The sequence below is a fragment of the Chenopodium album genome, chromosome 14 (genome assembly GCF_948465745.1).
Source record: "Chenopodium album chromosome 14, dcCheAlbu1.1, whole genome shotgun sequence".
In the NCBI taxonomy this organism is placed as follows: domain Eukaryota; kingdom Viridiplantae; phylum Streptophyta; class Magnoliopsida; order Caryophyllales; family Amaranthaceae; genus Chenopodium; species Chenopodium album.
In genome coordinates, this window is record NC_137847.1 from 49533059 (window position 1) to 49552250 (window position 19192).

Here is a 19192-nt window from a genome sequence, read left to right on the forward strand (position 1 = left end):
TGGAAGAGGATATGTTGCCAAAAAAAAAAAAAAAATGGAAGAGTAAGGTATATGTTTCCCCACAAAGGATATATAATGGAAGAGGATATGTTTTGATTAATTAATCTATCTCTCGAAAATTGTTTGGTAGACATCTTGAACTTAATTATTTTTAATTAATATGGGTGTTTAAGAATTCACGAGTAAAAGAGTTATTTTGTTTGTCTTTTAGATGTCTTCCAATAATGTATCAATTAGTGGTCTAAGAAATAAACTTGATTCACCTCATTAGAGAATTTAAGTTTTTAAATTTTTTAAAGGTCCAAAGAAGGACCATAATCATTCATCGACTTTCACAGTTTTTTATTTTTTTAATTTAATATTGTTTAAATACATGGAAGTATAAGAGATAGATAAGGTGATTAGATAATTGGATGTACGAGGCAGAGGTAGTAAGGGGATTTTCACTAGGCCATCTCCAAGTATCCTTATAAAAAGATTTGTATCCTATGCCCCTAAGATCTAAAATAGAAATTCTTACCGGATGAGTTAAATCTTGCTTGGTAGTTATAAAGTACTTCTAATTTGTATTTCATTTTCTTACTAATTGGAAAGTATAAAAGAATAAGTTATTATTTTATTGAAATATACAATACGAAGTATAAAAGCAAGACAATTTCTAAGAAAATTGACTGAATAATTTTATGGAGTTGATGATAATATTTTTGTGAATCAGACACGTTCTTTTTAGTATACCATAAAAACGACATGAACCACATGTGTAAAACTAATTAAAGCCAAACACTTTTGATGGAATATGTTTATTTAAACGAGTTTATAGAGCATGACATTTTTTTTATATACATAGATAATTAAGTGTTGAGGTCTTTGAGCCATTTGTTTTTGAACATGAATCCGACACGACATGACATGACACAACACAATACGGTTGGGAACCTTATCTCTTCCATCCCAATTTCCTTCACCAAGTTATCTTATCTCAATTTAACAAATACGAACCAAGTCTAGTTCAGGTGGTTCAATCCTCATTAATGATAATAAGGCCAGATTGACTAGTCCGTTAACGTGAGCCGGATTGATCTGCAAGAGATTTTAGTCCGATAAGGCTCTTAATCTTACCTAAAAAAATGTGATCTTATTTTTTGCAATGATTAAACACTTTCCACTAACACTTTTGCTTTGTTTTTAGCTGAATATATTAACTGGTTTGACTACCCGGTTAAATTAACTTATTTGACTAGCTAGTTGTAATAGTTGATTATATGAATTTGTTTGGTAAATAACTATTATATTAGCTATTTCAGTGTATTTAATTTCCAATAACCTAATTGTAAAAAGCTCTTATAATGACTTTTTCTAAAAAAGTTCTTCAATAAGCTATTTACCAAACACCCAAATTAGTCTTTTAAATAGTCAATTAGTCAAACCTCCAATAATGTTCCATAAGCTAAAATGTTTCTAAAAAGCTCTTTATCAAGCAAAACTTTTAGGGGTTTTCTAAGTTATACACCCATAAGGTAGTCGAGTTTCTAAGGTGTACCGTACTTTTTCAAGTTTCTAAGCTATGCCCTTAAACTGCTTATATCAATACTAAAATATACCCTTATTAGTTATTTTAAAGTTAAATGAGAGTGTGATTTCGTGGCTTCAGTTTTCATTATTAGAGTTGCAGTGGCCAAAATTTCTTTCTCCTATCATTTTCTTACCTTTTATCATTTTATTATTTATTAAATTTATAGTTAACTTTAGGTGATGTGAAAGTTTCTAGGAGGGTACTATACATTAATGATAGTGAATTAAAGGGCACAAGTTAAAAATTTAAAAAAGTATGATTACACCTTATAAACTGAATTACCTTAGGAACATAGCTTAAAAAAAAACACAAATTTTTATTCAAATCATTGTAAATAATATGAGACGAAAATGTTAAATTACTCCAACCAAATACGGAGAGGAAAAGGATATCAACGATTCCGATTATCAAACTTTGCCGACGAAATCGTTCAGAAAATCGCCGAATCTCCCGAAAGTCGAATAAAAAAATCACTCACTTTAGGTAATTCTCTCTTCTTGCATCTTCCAACTTTGAACTAGGGTTTGGTTTTACTCGATTAATTTTTCGCAATGCATCTGCTAATTACACTAGAAAATCTGAAAAATCACTGTTCATCCTAATTTTTCATGTTTAATTCTCACAATTGAGTCAATATCAATGATACTAGTGTTTTTCTTGATATGATATAGGGTAATTAGTAGGATTAGTTCTTTGATTTTCAGATGAATTTGAAGGTATTATAACTGATGTCAATATTTTGGGTTGTTCGTCAGCTTGCATACATCCAGGAATCCATGGTAATCATCTACTCTTCTCTTTTTCCAGTATTATGCAGTCTGAATTGTATTATGATAAGATTCTGTTGTTGTTTTTGGTTTATCTTGTCGATTGATTTTGATTGATAAGATTTTGTTGTTGTTGTTGTTGTTGTTTTTGGTTTATCGAGTCGATTGATTTTGATTGATAAGATTTTGTTGTTGTTTTTGGTTTATCGAGTCGATTGATTTTGATTGATAAGATTATGTTGTGTGTAGGCGACATCGAAAAAAGTGATAACAAAGGAAGAGTGGGAGAGAAAGCTTAATGATGTAAAGATTAGAAAGGAGGATATGAACAAATTAGTGATGAATTTTCTTGTTACTGAGGGTTATGTTGATGCTGCGGAGAAGTTTCGTTCGGAGTCCGGAACCGAGCGTATCCTTTCTTTGTGTTGTAATTTATACATTATGATGTTGTATCGGTTCTGTTACTTTTTCCTTTTTTGTATCATGACATTTTTTCAGTTTGCATTTCCTTAATGATGCGTAGCGGATATTGATCTTGCAACGATCACAGATCGAATGGCGGTTAAGAAGGCTGTACAGTGTGGAAATGTAGAGGACGCTATTGAGAAAGTTAATGATTTGAATCCGGAGGTTAGTGCACCTAAATAGCTGTTATAGCTCATCATTTTGATTTCTTTTTATTTCTTTGTTCTTCAATAGAAGGATATCTTTAGTTTAAACCCTGTCTTTTCAATTCAGTGTGTCAATTTGCGTGATAGTTGGCGGTGATGCTTCCCCCATGTCCTTTTAATATATTGTTATCAAGATCTGTTAGTTCATCTGTACCTTCATCTTCTTGACTTACACAAGGTTATTGCTTCGGGATGGCGTGATTGATGAGATCCTTGAGACTGAATGTGGTTAAGTTAAAATTTTGTGCCTAGTGGTTTCATATAGCTTAAATATTGATAAAATTGATAATCTAAAGTAAGTGCTTATGAGAGCGGTGTGATAGCTGTTAGCTACCAACGGCCTGTTGCCCATACGGTGTGTATCAATCTAAAATAGAACTTGGTCAGGTACGGGTAATGAGCTCACACGCTGGTACATATTTTGTTGCTATTTTGCACCTGCATGGCTGCACCAATTTATCAACTAGCCTTTCATTGGTCTCTCTGCTCTCTATCAACTTTGTTTGATGTTTTCATCTATTCTATAATGTGTGTCACCAAGTTCAAATTGAACTTCTTGCACATTTGTGCCACTATTTTTGTATAATGTAAATGGTACACCTACTTGGTCTTGTACTGTCTTATCAGTTATCAGTGTATTCGTAAAAGCAAATTGTTGTTGCAAATATAATTAGTTTATTGAAGACTAACTTGTAGTCTTTACTTATTGTAACAAGCCCTTCTATCATCCTGTTATATAAGCTGGTCCCACTGACTTCCATAGGCCATTTGAACATGTTTCTTCCACTTCTTGCACTCTCTTAAGGGTTCTTGGGCATTATGGCAAAGCATGGTCTTAGATATTTTCACTTAGGCTTGCAATGGAAAAGAATTCCTTTGAACACTTGCCTTGTATTAATGGATAAGTTGAGGCACTGGCTAAGTGTCTTTGGTTCAATTGTTCAAAATTTCCCTTCTTTCATTTCGTTTTTCATGCAGCTTTTAAATTGCGATTATCAAAGCGTTTGAGTTCTTGCCCATACCCTTGGGGCGATTGTGACCAAGTATGTAGCATGAAACTGGAGAAATAATCATAGAAATATAGAAATAGCCTTTTTTCATCTCCAATGACTTTAGATTGACCCTGGAATATCGAGTAAAGAATTCTGGGTGTTTAATACCTAGACAACCTATGTACCTTATCATTTAGCACTTATTTTACTTAAAGCCTGTCAATAGTTTGGCTGCTCAATGTTAGTTCTTATTAATAAAAAGTGCGATCATCAAGACAGGGACAAGTTTTTCTATGAGTGAACACTAGACCAGAATATGCAGCATGAGTCTCGACACAGTGCTATGTCCTTGAGGGAAATGATAGTGGAGATTTGGATGTATCCTTTTTGTCCCTAGGAAGTATTACTTATATGCTGTTATTAGTTGGGACCAAGTGGTGTGCATTCCATTCACCAGACATTATTCTGTAGATGCTATTGGTAGGACCATTGGGATGTACGTGGGTGATAAATGAAGAGTGTGAAGTTGTTGATTCAAAATTAGATTTATATTGGGTTTATTTTTATCATACCTGAACTTGGATGTTTCCCCATATCTGCTATGAAATGATTCTTACAATCATACTTCCAGCATCAAAAAATTTGGATTAGTCAGGTCTGCAACCCTTATATGATATGTAATACTTAATTTTGTCTTTATTCTTTGAGAAACTTTTTTACTGTTAAAATATTTTCAGGAAAATGGTTGGGATTAGAGCTCTAATTCCAAAATTTGGAAATGAGGCAAAAAATAGTTCTAGTTTGTATGCATTTTTACTTTTTTGTTTGTTAACATACCAACAAAAACCAGGGAGGGTAGGAGAGGGATGAAAGCATGTGAGGTTTGTGTAAGAAATGGTAGGAAAGAGAGTAAATCATGAAACTTTATCGTAATATATCCGAGTCGGTAATTGAACACGAAACTGTGTCAGAAATGGGCTCAAAATCAACTCGATGAAAAATCTGCTTATCCTAAAATAAGCGATTTGTCATCTGCCAAACTAGAAGATCCTGCCGTTTAACAGGTGTGCTAGTTGATGTTCTATCCTTCTCTAGCTTGTATCTCGGAGTCAATCTTATCGCTTATCTCTTGGATATATTGTTAATAGTTAGGACCATTTTTTCCAATCTCTCTTTAAAGCTTTTCAGTGACTTTTGAGCCATTGCACAGATGATAATTAATTAATGTCAGTGCTTTTAATTTTTTTTGGTGCTGTTCTGTGGAAATTTACTGGCTTTCTTTGGAGATTTATAATGTATTTGTTTCTAATAACTTCCTAAATAAACTATTAGTAATATACGAAGTTGCTAAATGCTATTAGTGATTTTTAGTGATAAAGGAGGCCATTATTATTTCTGCATAGGAGCTTATTGATGTCCGTAGAAAAATCACCTTTTTGGTTGATGACATTCCCATACTTCTGAAAATACAGTTGCGGCATATACATCCCATGCTTTTAAACTTGAGGTTAAATGAATAGTCAAGTAACATATTTCACTAGGCATGCTCACTTATTTAGACTTTAAGCCCTAATGGCTTCTCAATGGTCCAAGACCAATCCAACTTTTATGTGCTTGTAGTTTGTCTTCTCTCTCATATGGCAGACCTTACCTTCCTCTCCGTTGTATGTAATGTATTATTGTTCATTGCTGCTTTCATTTTCTTTGTTGCTGTCATCAACATCATGATTGTATTTTTTTAAGGAGAGAAAACTAGGTTAGACCTGAATGTAAGCCTTAATTGAAAAAACTCTTACAAGTGATGGAAACAAGAATTACATCTGTCGTATCAAACCAGACAGTGAGGGAGGAACATTTGATGCCCATAATAAGCCATAAATCAACTACTTTGTTGGCCTCGTTGAAGTGATTGGGGATAGCCAAACGTGTAGCGATTCATTTCCATTAGGTTGTTTTTTGTGTCAGAAAATATATTAAGCATCTCACCTTGTTTTCTTTGATGACACTGATGTAATCCTCTTCAATTAAGTATTTTATTTATGAAAATCCTAGCTATTTAGCCACAAGAATGCAATCTTTTCCTGATTTTTGGAGCCGGGCATGACCACTTTCCCATCTCCATCTCTACTCACAATTTCAAATGTTGTATTACCTTCTTGAAGTTTTGACCCATAAATTCTTTATCTTAAAAATATATTAATGAGATTGCCACACTATGTCTATCCTCAATAGAATCGGTTGTATACTTATTTCAGACTCTTTAACTTGGGTGGATTGCCTGAATCTTAATGTTTTAGAAAAGACTAATCTTAGTCTTAGTAAGCGTTTTAAAGCAAGATTTTATTATAAAGTTTTTTCCCCCTTGCATACCAAATGAGCCTTTGTTTTTGTTTTTTCTTTTTTGTTTGGGAACCCTCAGTTTCAGTTTGAATATCTTTTACTAATGACTAATCCCCACAAGTATCAGTGTATGAGTTCCCAGACGTACAGTTAATGAAAAATGTCCAGACTTACAATCTTTTTAGCATGCATCAGTGATCATATTAGGTAGATGGTAGGGTAGCTTGAATCATCTTGTGGAGGAGTGTGAGCTTGAGTCAAGCTTGATTTGAGTCGAAATTTAACCAAGTTGGTAGCTTTGCTTGAGTTTTAAGTTAAATCAGGTCTGTCCTCAACTTCCAAGTATTTCAGTCTAGCTTTATCATCAGTATTCAACTGCTTTTGCTCTATGAATCTTACCTGTAAGTGCTCGATAGCAGTAAGCATTACAAAAGCACTTAATTTATTCAACTAAGTAACTAACAAGTCACTACCGTTATACCAGTAGCAGGACATTACTAGGAATGAGCAGCTTATCATTACTATTCTGTTTCTTCATAGCTGCTTCACTTCCAAAAGATTTTGCTTGTTTTAATTGAAAGTAGAGGTAGATGGAGGACATGCTTTAGGTGTTTACTCCATGTGTTTGGTTAGGGCCACTGGGCCATGACTTTTCTGTTTTAGATAGCATGTCGCTGCCTGCTTATATTGGACTAGTGGACATCACATAGTTTTTGCCATATATTACTCAGCACGTATAAAGTACTCCATACTAGCCAAGTTGTCTTCATGAGTACCTCTGCTGCAGTAGATTGTTTGGCTATATGTTATATTTCCCAAAGAACTCTGCCTTCAGAGGAGCCTCACTGTGATGTTGATCACTGACAAACATAAAGAAAACCCGGAGTTGGTGTTTGGCAGTAGACTTGTACACACCCAATCCAAGTAATCCATATTGTTTGTTTAATGATAGTTAGAAACGACTAATTGTTGAAATTTGTATATGATCATAACTCACAAGCTTTACTTTCAGTCATTTCCTTATTCTATATGTTGATCTGACTGCTCTGCTTGATAATATCTTGTGCAGATACTTGATACAAACCCACAACTGTTTTTCCATCTTCAACAACAAAGATTGATAGAACTGATCAGGAATGGGAAGATAGAAGAGGCTTTGGAATTCGCTCAGGAAGAGCTTGCTCCGAGGGGGGAAGAAAATGTACTACTTTGTCTCCTTAAAGCAAAATTGTCATCTGTGCATATTTCAAATAGTCTTTTTTATACATTATAGATGTCAGAACTGCATCTTTTTCTCTTTATATATAGTGTTGTCATTATTAATGGTGTTAATTGAATTATGAAATGTATCACAGCAAAGCTTCCTAGAAGAGTTGGAGAGAACTGTTGCACTCCTCGCCTTTGAAGATGTCTCTAACTGCCCAGTTGGGGAGCTTCTGGACATATCACAACGTTTGAAGACAGCCAGTGAGGTAAATGCTGCCATTCTCACAAGTCAGAGTCACGAAAAAGGTATGCTCAAGTTTGCTCATCTATCTCTCTCTCTCTGTTTTTACAAATTCGATACTTTACTGCCATCATGTTATTTCTTTTCAATTTCTGATTCATTGTGTTTGTTTGATATACCTGTTACAAATAATGGTCTTCACTACCAGATCCCAAGCTACCAAGCTTATTGAAAATGCTTATATGGGCTCAAAATCAACTTGATGAAAAAGCTTCTTATCCTCGAATAAACGATTTGTCGTCTGCCAAGCTGGAAGACCCTGCCATTTAACAGGTGTGCAAGTTGATGCTCTATCTCCCTCTAGCTTGTATCACAAAGTCAAGCTTATCGTACCTCGGATTCAAGCTTGTAATCTGAAAAGACTTAGTTGTTAGTCTTTCCTCTTGGATATATTGTTAATAGTTAGGACCATTTTTTCCATCTCTCTTTAAAGCTTTTCAGTGACTTTTGAGCCCTTGCCCATTGCACAGATGATAATTCATTAATGTCAGTGCTTTTAATGTATTTTGTTTCTAATAACTCCCTAAATCAACTATCATTTCTAAATAGGAGCTTATTGATGTCCATAGAAAAATCACCTTTATGGTTGATGACATTCATCCCATGCTGCTGGAAATTACTGTTACGACATACATCCCATGCTTTCACACTTTGAAGACGTTTTGAGTTTATCATGAGTTGCAAATTGGATTGCCAACTTGAGTTGTTCAATAAGGCTGAGTTTTTCTATGTGACAAGGAAAGATTAAAAACCTCTCGCAGTTCAATCCAACGTCAAGTAATGCATTGAATATCATGCCCTAGATGGCAATGAGTTGGCTTGAGCCAAGCAAAAAGTCACACCCAATGGCACGATCTGAGCCACAAGGATATGGAACACTCTTCAATTGTGTAAGAAGTGTGGTTACAAAGTACGGTGTATACTTGTATGGTTGTACCCTTGAAGTAGATTACTAGACCGGAGGAGGAACCTATTTTCGATGTTATGACATAAATCCTTCCGTCTCTTAGGGTCTGTTCTCATTTACTGAGCTGAATTGAATTGTTTATGAGAGAAGGAAATTAGAAACTGAAACTGAATATAAGAGATCCTTAGTTTTAGCCTTATTTTATTTTTTTGAGATAATCATTGTTCAAATAAGAATTAAGAATTACTCCGTATTAAAAGTACTCATATTAGAGACGGAGTATCTTTTACCAAGAATTAATGATCACTGTTGATGATGAATGATTTATTCAGCAATGATAAACTTCCAGGTTCCCATAAAAATAATGATGAAACCTGTCATTCGAGCAAGAAAACATGGATTCCTTGTAGATTTGGTGATGGATGAGATCATAAGACATACTTACTACAGTAGAAACTAGAGACTGTTGCTGTTCTAGTACTACTTGTCCAAATATTACCCGAGTTTTATGCGGTAAAACAATTGGCAAAAAAAATCCCAATTAATGCTTTTTAGCACAAGGTTGAAAGTAACTTAAAACCACCACAAAACAAACCACTGAATTCTCAATAAGAGAATATATAGAGGGCCCCACTACCCAACTGATTTCTCTGCTTCTTCACAGCTACTCACCTGTGTTTGTTGTAGACTACCAGTCGGTCACTTCATCAACACTTTTACCCAAATGAGGTAAAAATTGAACAGTAAACCAAAATTTACTGTAGTAGACAATTTTCTGCAAATTATTAGAAATTCCACTCTCAATTCTGAAATGTAAACAGCAACACACCACTAAGGAAGGATAAATCCACATCCAACCCCTTTTACTAGGACAGGAAGGACAAGCAAATCCGATTATCTGATCCGAAATCCAATTTAATTATCCTATATTTCTAACATTTGATCCGAATTACAGAACCAAACCCGACCTGATATCCGGTTTTGCTCACCCCTACTTATTAGTCCCTCGCCAACTAGTACAATGACACTTTGTTTTTGTGGATAGAATAAGATGACATTTTCTGATTTTTCTTATTTGTCAATTTATTCTGGTGGGTCTTCTAGGAAATAAGAAAATACAGTAAAATATATACGAAGTATATTAAAAAAAAAAAAAAAAAAAAAAAGGGTAGAAAACCCAGAAAAATATACCAATAACCCAAAGACAGAAACCCCAATTGGATTAATTTAAGCATAAAAGCTAATTTTTACTAACTTATATGCAAAATTTTTGCAAACTTCAGGGAAAACATGAGTCAATTCACTAAGTACTAGACTACTACTACATTCAACAAACCTTGATTTATCAAAGTCTGATCAAGAAAACATAAACTAAAGTAGAATTAGCAGCTAAAAAGAAGAAAAATTGAAACTTGTAATAATATCCTATCCCATTTTCTTCTCCAACAATTCTCTCTAAACCTCCTCTGCTCCTGAATACTCCATCAATGGAGTTGTTGCTGTTGCCATTGTTGCCGCCATCATCGAAATTAAGAGCATAACTCGAAGGATCATAATGAAATGTGACCTGTTTTTTCTTGTTCTTTTGATTATTACTCATAACACTCTTCTTAACTGCTGCTCTTACTCTCCAGAATAAGCTTCTGCATTGTTTTTTACAACAATTTCTGTTAATCCACCCAAAACTTCTGGCAAAACCCATCAATAATTTCGATTAAACTTGATGATTTGATGGGTTAAATGTAAGAAAGATTCAATTTTTAGGGGTACCCACTTCAATTTAAGTAAAAAATATTGAAGGGAGTTTGATGTTATAGAAAATTTCTAGCAAAACCCATAAATAATTTCGGACAAATTTGATGTTTTGATGGGTTAATTGTAAAAAAGATTCAATTTTGGGGATTACCCACTTCGAATTAAGCAAGAAAAATGAAGGGAATTTGTGTTCTTTAGAGAGAGAAAGGAATTTTTTTTTTTCTTAATATTTATTTATGAGGAAAATGAAGGACGAAGTTGTAGAAGGGGAGTTATAAATAAGAAGGAATTAAATTATGGAAAAGAGTTTTTTTTTTCCTTTTTTTTAATTTTTTTTTTCCCGGAAAATCCAAAGAAAGGTTTGGAAAATTCTTTTACTTTAGAGGTAACCTAAGTAGTAACTGTATATTGGGACGCTCAAATTCCATGTTTTGAGAGAGAGAGTAGAGACTTAAGAGAGAGGAGATGGAGAAGAAGGTGGATGATACAGTAGGCAGAGAGAGCACCTTGCCTTCTTTTATGTCGTATCACTTTCAACATGGTTGTAACAGAAGGACAAAAAGTTAAGGGCTTGTTTGGTAAATGGTTTTTTATTGGCTTTTTTTATTGGTTTTTGGCTTTTGGGTTTTTCATTTGGTCAAACATCTAAAATTTGTGTTTGATAAATAGCTTTTTCAGTAAGCTGAAAAACTGGTTTTTAAGCTCAAAATGAAAAAACTACTTAGAGTAGGTTTTGGCTTTTGACTACCTAACTTACTAATAACATCCAACAACCAATTTTATCAAACATGTTTTTAGACTAATAAAAAGTCAAACACCCAACAAAAAAGCTATTTATTAAAGTTAGAATAAACTAAAATCACCACTAATATAGTAGTTTGGAGTTTACATAATTTAAACTATTGCTTACGTAGTTGTCTCTTAAATTACGAGTACAAGTTTTAGGCGCATGTAGGATCTAATTTGTTATTCAGGCCTTGTTTGGTTGGCTAAAAATTTTGTGAGAAGTCAAAATTTCCATGAATTTCATTTTCATCTTCTTGTTTGGTTGACACAAAAAAGTGAAAATGGAGGCAATCAAAATTCATGGGAATTTTGACTTCCCACAAAACATGGGATTCACTTACCTTACTCCCCTTGGTAAGTTGAAATTCCCATGGAAATTTACTTCCTCCATTTTTAACCAAACAAATTTGTTGAATTTCCATGATTTTGATGATGGAATTTACACTTTCCAAATGAACCAAATGACCCCTTAGATTACTCAATTAAAAGCTTTAGTTGAATTTCACATAGTAAATCTCTTTGAGTTTAAAATGAGTAAATTTTTTTTTTTTTCGTGTGATTTGCTCCCTCTATTCCTATTTTTTTGCCTTATTTGACTGTACACGGTCTCCAAGACGCATCTTGAGACATTTATATCTTCATTTACATAAACGTTGAAATTATAAAAATGTGATATTAATAAAATATACAATGAAACGAATCTAACAAGATCACTCATAACTATATAATCTTTTATAGATTAACGGTACTTTATGGTCAAATTTTTCAAAATTTGACCAAAAAAATTGCTATAGGGCAAAAATAAAGGGACGAAGGGAGTATTAAGAAGTGTTAAGTAGTTAAATGGTGCATTTTAATGAACTAGTGATAGATCAAATCATGTTGAGCTTTGAATCATCATAAATCACCTGTTGCTATCGGTGTATCATCTTGACGTTTTCAGTTATAATACTCGTATCAATTAGGGGTGAGCATGGGACGGGTACCCGTACCGTTAGTACTAACGGTTCGGGTACCCGATAACCAAAATCACTAAAAGTGATACCCATAACCGGAACCGATAAGTTCGGGTACCCGGACTTCGGGTACCCGGAATTTCGGATCGGTTATCGGGTACCCAATAAGATATCCAATAATTATGATTAAACTTAATTATGTAGTTATTATGATATAATTTACAACTAATTAACAACAATACCATATGATCTTGACCAAATTATTAATAATATTACTAATCATTGATATTATAAAGTGATTATGAAGTAAAGTAAAAGTTTAGATTTATATTAATAGATTTAAGTAGGGAAAAAAAGCAAAAAAAATGCTTATCGGATCGGATCGGGTAACCGTTAATTTTATAATGATACCCATAACCATACCCGATAACAAATTATCGGAACGGGTACCCGAACCGTTATGGTTATCGGATCGGGTACCCTAATTTTCGGAACGGTTACGGATCGGTTTTTCGGGTTTTCGGTTTTTCGGGTACTTTTGCTCAGCCCTAGTATCAATCATATACTTCGGCCCCGTTCTTTAGAGCTGCTCTGCTGTGCTGAAATCTGCTCTACCGTGCTCTGCTTAAAAATAATACTTAATATTGAATTATTATAATAATAATTAATATTTAATAATAATAAATAATAATAATAATAATTATGATAAATAAATAATATTTAATAATAATATTATTAAAAATTAATATTTAATAATAATAATAAATAAATAAATAAATAAATAAAAATATTTAATAATAATAATTAATTAATTAATTAATTAATATTTAATAATAATAATAAATAAATAATCTTTAACAATTATAATAATAATTAATATTGAATTATAATAATAATAATTAATATTTAATTATAATAATAATAATAATTATTTAATAACAATAATTAATATTTAATAATTATAATAATTAATTGAATTATAATAATAATAAATATTTAATAATAATAAAAAATTATTAATATTTAATAATTATAATATTAATAATAATAATAATAATAATTAATATTTAATAATTATAATATTAATAATAATAATTAATATTTAATAATTATAATATTAATAATAATAATTAATATTTAATAATTATAATATTAATAATAATTATTAATATTTAATAATTATAATATTAATAATAATAATTAATATTTAATAATTATAATATTAATAATAATAATAATATTTAATAATTATAATATTAATAATAATAATAATTAATATTTAATAATAATAACAATAATAGTAATAATAACAGTAATAATAATAATGATAATAATAGTAATAATAATAAATACTTACTATTAATAATATTAATTATAATAAAAATAATAATTGATTTTTTATAATAAAAATTAATATTTAAAGATTATACTAATTATTAATTTTTAATAATAATAATAAAAATAATAATTAGTAAATTTAATAATAATAATAAAATAATATTTAAATAATATTTAGTAATACTATAATAATAATGAAATCTGCTCTGCTCGGCTCGACTCTGCTCTGTTGAAATATGCTTTGCTCTGCCCAGAAGCTCAAAAGAACAGGGCCTTCCTTACTTTCTACCATGATAATGAGGTAATAAGTTATACTTATACCTTCTTTATCTTGTACACAGTCACACAGAATTAGGGCCTATTCTCATTAGATTATTTTCAGTTCAGTTCAGCTCTAATAAGTTTATGTCTAATGATATTGCTAATGATTTAAAGCCAAATTTCATACTTTTAAGCTTATATTACAACAACGACAATAATAATAATAATAATAATAATAATAATAATAATAATAATAATAATAATAATAATATAGTATGTGTTTTTAAAATGTATTGGGGTTCCATGTTTTTAATATATTTTTCATAAATATTTTAATTATATAGTATATTTTTCATAAATATTTCAATATGCATATTTGTATATACACACATATATAATAATAAATAATCAAAGATCATTAATCCGTAGTTAAAAATCACTAATCAATAAGTTCAGTTCAGCTCATTTCAGTCGATGAGAACTGACCCTTAGTATAAGTGATATGTTTAATGTGTAATATTGTTGTGCATGTAACTCTTAATAAAAAGGAGAGCTTATATCAAGATAAAGGGTGTTTCATCTAGTCTTTGAGGAATGTATGCTTAAATTGAGCTAATTTATGGAAAACATTGAGACAAGAATAATAATTAGAAGTATGATGAACATCATTATCATCATCTAAGCAAAATTAGCAACTTTCTACTAATATACGGAGTAATGGTTTTTGAATTTTGATAGATGACTATATGTCCATATGCATAATCAAGACTATAAGAAGTGGTCCAACAAATTAAAGGGCTAGGTTGCTAGATCTATCTTACAACTCATATATCAATTAAGACAATAATCAACACTCTAATAGATGGACATGGACCTAAAAAAAAATTGTATTACTTGTATACGGAATCAAATAATAAACTTTATAATTTTGAATTAAAAATGGCACAGTACAACTGCTTTTACTTTAAGAATAAGGTAGTATAAACTATAGACTATAGATTATGGCCTTGTTTGGTAAATGACTTTTGATTGGCTTTTGGCTTTTTCTTTTGGTCAAACAGTCAAAATATATGTTTGGTAAATGGCTTATCAACTAGCTGAAAAGCCGGCTTTTTCGCCAAAAACAAAAAACTAGTCTTACTAGCTTTTTGGTTTTGACTTTTGGCTTTTCATTAAACAAATTACTTTTTTATCCTTGATTAATAATTAATAATTACTCCCCCCATCCCCAAAACTTCGACCCTTTTAGGTTATTTTGCGGTTATTAAGAAACCTAAATAAAAAGAAATAAAAACATATTGAAAAGATAAATTTACATGGGGTTTGTAAAAAAGTAGAGAGATAAAGTATTAAAAATACATGAAAAAACAAAATTTTATATGAGGAAGCTAATTTTTGCACAAATATTATTGTAAATTGGTGGGTATTTTAATGCAAATGAGTCAATCATTTTGGGACTAAAATTAGGCCAAAAGGATCGAAGTTTTGGAGACGGGGGGAGTAATAATTAATAAGTAATAATTAGCAATTAATTTTTAATAATTATTAATTAATAGTTAATAATTATTAATTAGAAGCTAATAATTAATAGTTAATTACTATTAATAATTAGATTAAATAATTAATAATTAGCAATTAATATCTAATAATTAGTAATTAATAGGTGATAATTAATAGTTAAGAATTAATGATTAATAACTAATAGTTAATAATTAATAACTAGTAGTTAATAATTAATAATTAGTTATTATTAGTACTTAATAATTAATAGTTATAGTAGTAATTATTAATTATTAGTACTTTTTTTTTTGAGGAAATTAATTATTAGTACTCAATAATTACTACTTAGTGTCTAGTACTTAATAACTAGTAGTTACGAGTAGTAATTAAAAAATAAGTAATTAATAATTAATAGTTAGTATTTGTACGTAATAATTACTTTCTCAGTCCCTATTTGATAGTCACTTTTGGGCAATTTTCACGGGAATTAATAAACATGAATAAGAAGCAGCAAAAGTACATTGAAAAAGTAAATTTACATTAGGTATGCAAAAAAGTAGAGAGAAAAAGTAATTAAAGTACATGGGAAAGCAAAATTTGCACAAATATTTTTGCAAATTGGAGAGAATTTTGGTAAAAATTAATATTAATGGTACTTGAAAAAAGCAAATGCGACTAACATTTTGGGGCACCAAAATGGAATAAGTGACTATCAAATAGGGACAGAGGGAGTAATAGTTAGTAATTAACAATTAGTAATTAGTAATATAAAATTACTCCCTCTGTCCCTTAATTACATCCCTATTTCTAACTTTACGCGGGAATTAAGGAACCTGGAGTAACCTTAAAACCCATGATTAGAAAGTACAATGGGAATTACAAGACATTTATTGTTGTTTTTGAATAAAACAAAGATAGAATGATTTTAAATGAAGCACATGTCATCAATCCTTTGAAAAGAAAAAGGACCAATCACATTTGTTTATAAAAAATAAAAAGACCAGTCATATTCAATTATAGTGGTGCACATGGATTCAGAATGTTCAAAAGGTGAATGAAAATTATGGTTTCTATGCAACCATTCATTGCAAAACAGAAAAATAATTAAAGTAATGCCACATCCCAACTATTTAGAGATAATTTGGGGATATTTGGTAAAAATTCACTTACTAAAAAGAGAAAGTAGGAATGTAATTTTGAAACACCGAAAAAGGAAAGCATGAATGTAATTAAGGGACGGAGGGAGTAATAATCAGTAATTAATAATTAATAGTTAGTGTTTTGTAATTATAATTAAAAATTAAAAATTACTCATAGTAACTCGTAATAAGTAATTAATAATAATACTAATAATAAATTAATAAGAATACATAATAATGTCTTTAAGGTCATTTTGCATAGTTGCAGCCAACAGCTAACAACTAATTTTACCAAACATATTTACATACAACAACTGGTCAAACAACCAATATTAACAGCCAGTCAAACAAGGCAAGTTAAACAGCCAGCAACCAACAACCAATTGCCAAACAAGGCCTATAACTAAATTAACATTGTGCTTGGAAATTCATTAGCTTTTTGCTTAAACAATATAGTGTGAAATTATATGGAGAAGTAAATCTATCATAAAATCTCCAGAAAAAATAAAATATACGAAGTAGTTCATTAGTGTAAACCATAAAAATTCAAACCTGCAATATATAATTAAAGAGGTAGAAAATATACGAAAACAATTACTTTTTATTGATAATTTGTGGATTATAACTCTCGTAGATTTCTTGATTCCTCTCCCCAAAGGGCTAGAGTTTTGATATTTGTTTACAGTACAGGGCCTTGTCGGCTTAATCCATACTATGTACCTACAATGTTTGGTAGGAGATGGGGTCTTTGTGACTTGTTTTATATGAGCCTAATTAAACCCTAGATTCGACCCTCTTTATATAGAGAGTCATAGAGTAGTTAACAAGATAATAATTAAATATTCTACGAGATCTTGAAGATAATATCTTATATATTTTTTTTATATTATCTCCTAATTTACATATATTAGACACCTAATAATCAATCAAATTTGGTGTCAACAAATGCCCCCTCGAGACCTGTTGTGGAAATTTGATATTGGATGCAACTTGGTCTTGAAATTTTCTTGTAGAATTTGAAAGCAAATTTGGATTGCCCCCATTAAATCTTCGAGTTTTGAAACTTGGAGAGCGGAGATGAAGAGCGAAAATTGTCCCACCGAGCGTGCCAAATTTGTAAACCATAAAAATTCAAACCTGCAATATACAAATAATGAGGTAAGAAAATATACGGAAACCATTATTTTTATTGATAATTTGTGGATTACAACTCTCGTAGATCTCTCGATTCATCTCTTCAAAGGGTTAGGGTTTTGATATTTGTTTATAGTACGGGGCCTTGTCGGCTTAATCCATACTATGTACCTACAATGTTTGGTAGTAGGGAAGAGATGGAGTCTTTGTGACTTGTTCCATCTGAGCCTAATTTTGGATTCGACCCTCTTTATATAGATAGTCATAGAGTAGTTAACAAGATAATAATCAAATATTCTACGAGATCTTGAAGATAATATCTTATATTTTTTTATATTATCTCCTAATTTACATATATTAGACACCTAGGGCGTGTTCGACGCTAGCATTTGAGTAGCTTTTAGGCAGTTTTTATTGGTTTGACCCAAGTCAAACCACTATTTAACAAAAAATGTGAGTGTTTGACAAAGTAGTGGTTATGGTAGCTTTTAGTGGTGGAGGTAACTTTTATGAAAAATTTGAAATATTTGCTTTTGAAGTTAAAGATAGCTTTTGAGGTAGCGGTTGAAAATTTAATCTATTGTTTTAAAAATAAAATATTGATTTTTATATGTAACAGCTAGTCAACCGCTACTTTACCGAACACTTATACCTTAATTTTCTATTTTCACAGCTAACAGCTAAAAGCTACCTACACAGCAGCTACCTTCACAGCTAATAGCTACCTTCACAGCTATATATTGCCGAACACACCTCTAATAATCAACCAAATTTCAGTGTCAACAATTAGTTTTCACGGTGTTTCATTGTTTAATGAGCAAATCTATTGAAAAGTAAATTATTTTACTTATTTTTCCAACAATTGGTTAGTTTAATGAGAAACAAAATTATTAAAACTAATAGAGGTAATTGTGTAATACTCACTTTTCTACAATTTTCCCAATTGCTTTTGAAAACAAAACTAAGGAAAATCGAATGACACAATTTAACTATAAGAATTTCCACACTTTACACAATTTTACTTTTCCAGAGTCATATGATGCACAATACTAATAAAATTAATACTATGTACCAAACAAATCTTAACTCATTAGGTAGAATTTCCACCTCAGATTTTGTAATCTGGGGTGTAATATGGGGTTCAAATCTTATCAAATTAAGGTAACCTATAAGTTATAACCTTATAGGTGAAGATCTCTCTATCTTTACTCAGTACTCTGAATTATCTAACCCCATATGATATAGCCTATAAGAGATTGTAGTGTATTTCGATCAGTCTTTTTCCTTAACGTAAATATACACAAATAAAATAAAATAAATTTTGTTTTTACTAACGATCCATCAATTCAAAGTGCCCTTTATAGAGCTCTAACTGTTTTGTCATCGATAGAGTGCAATATAGAAGGACATGGTTCATATGAGAATAAAATTAAACTCTTTACATATTACTGAGCTTTTTAAAAAATTTGATGCTCATCACTTTCCATTTTGTCATCATGTTTAAAGCCATTTTGCTTTAACATATTCCACTAACATTAAATTCACTTATTGTCCTTATTATGAACA

At 30.8% G+C, this 19192-nt stretch overlaps 1 protein-coding gene across 3 annotated transcripts; it reads left to right on the forward strand.

Annotated features, from left to right (window-relative positions):
• The first annotated feature begins 1929 nt into the window (after positions 1–1929).
• Positions 1930–8356, forward strand: LOC145579447 (protein GID8 homolog). Of its 3 annotated transcripts, none has more exons than XM_081636693.1 (7): positions 1930–2056; positions 2278–2352; positions 2590–2749; positions 2864–2970; positions 7413–7544; positions 7699–7855; positions 7999–8356. In XM_081636693.1, exons 2-7 carry the CDS (start codon positions 2302–2304, stop codon positions 8118–8120), a joined length of 729 nt encoding a protein of 242 aa, XP_081492819.1. In that variant the 5' UTR covers positions 1930–2056; positions 2278–2301; the 3' UTR covers positions 8121–8356. The 3 variants fall into 3 exon arrangements, with proteins under 3 accessions (XP_081492819.1, XP_081492820.1, XP_081492818.1); XM_081636694.1 differs by having other exon boundaries at positions 1931–2056; positions 2329–2352; XM_081636692.1 differs by having other exon boundaries at positions 2041–2056; positions 2263–2352.
• Positions 8357–19192: the final 10836 nt, after the last annotated feature.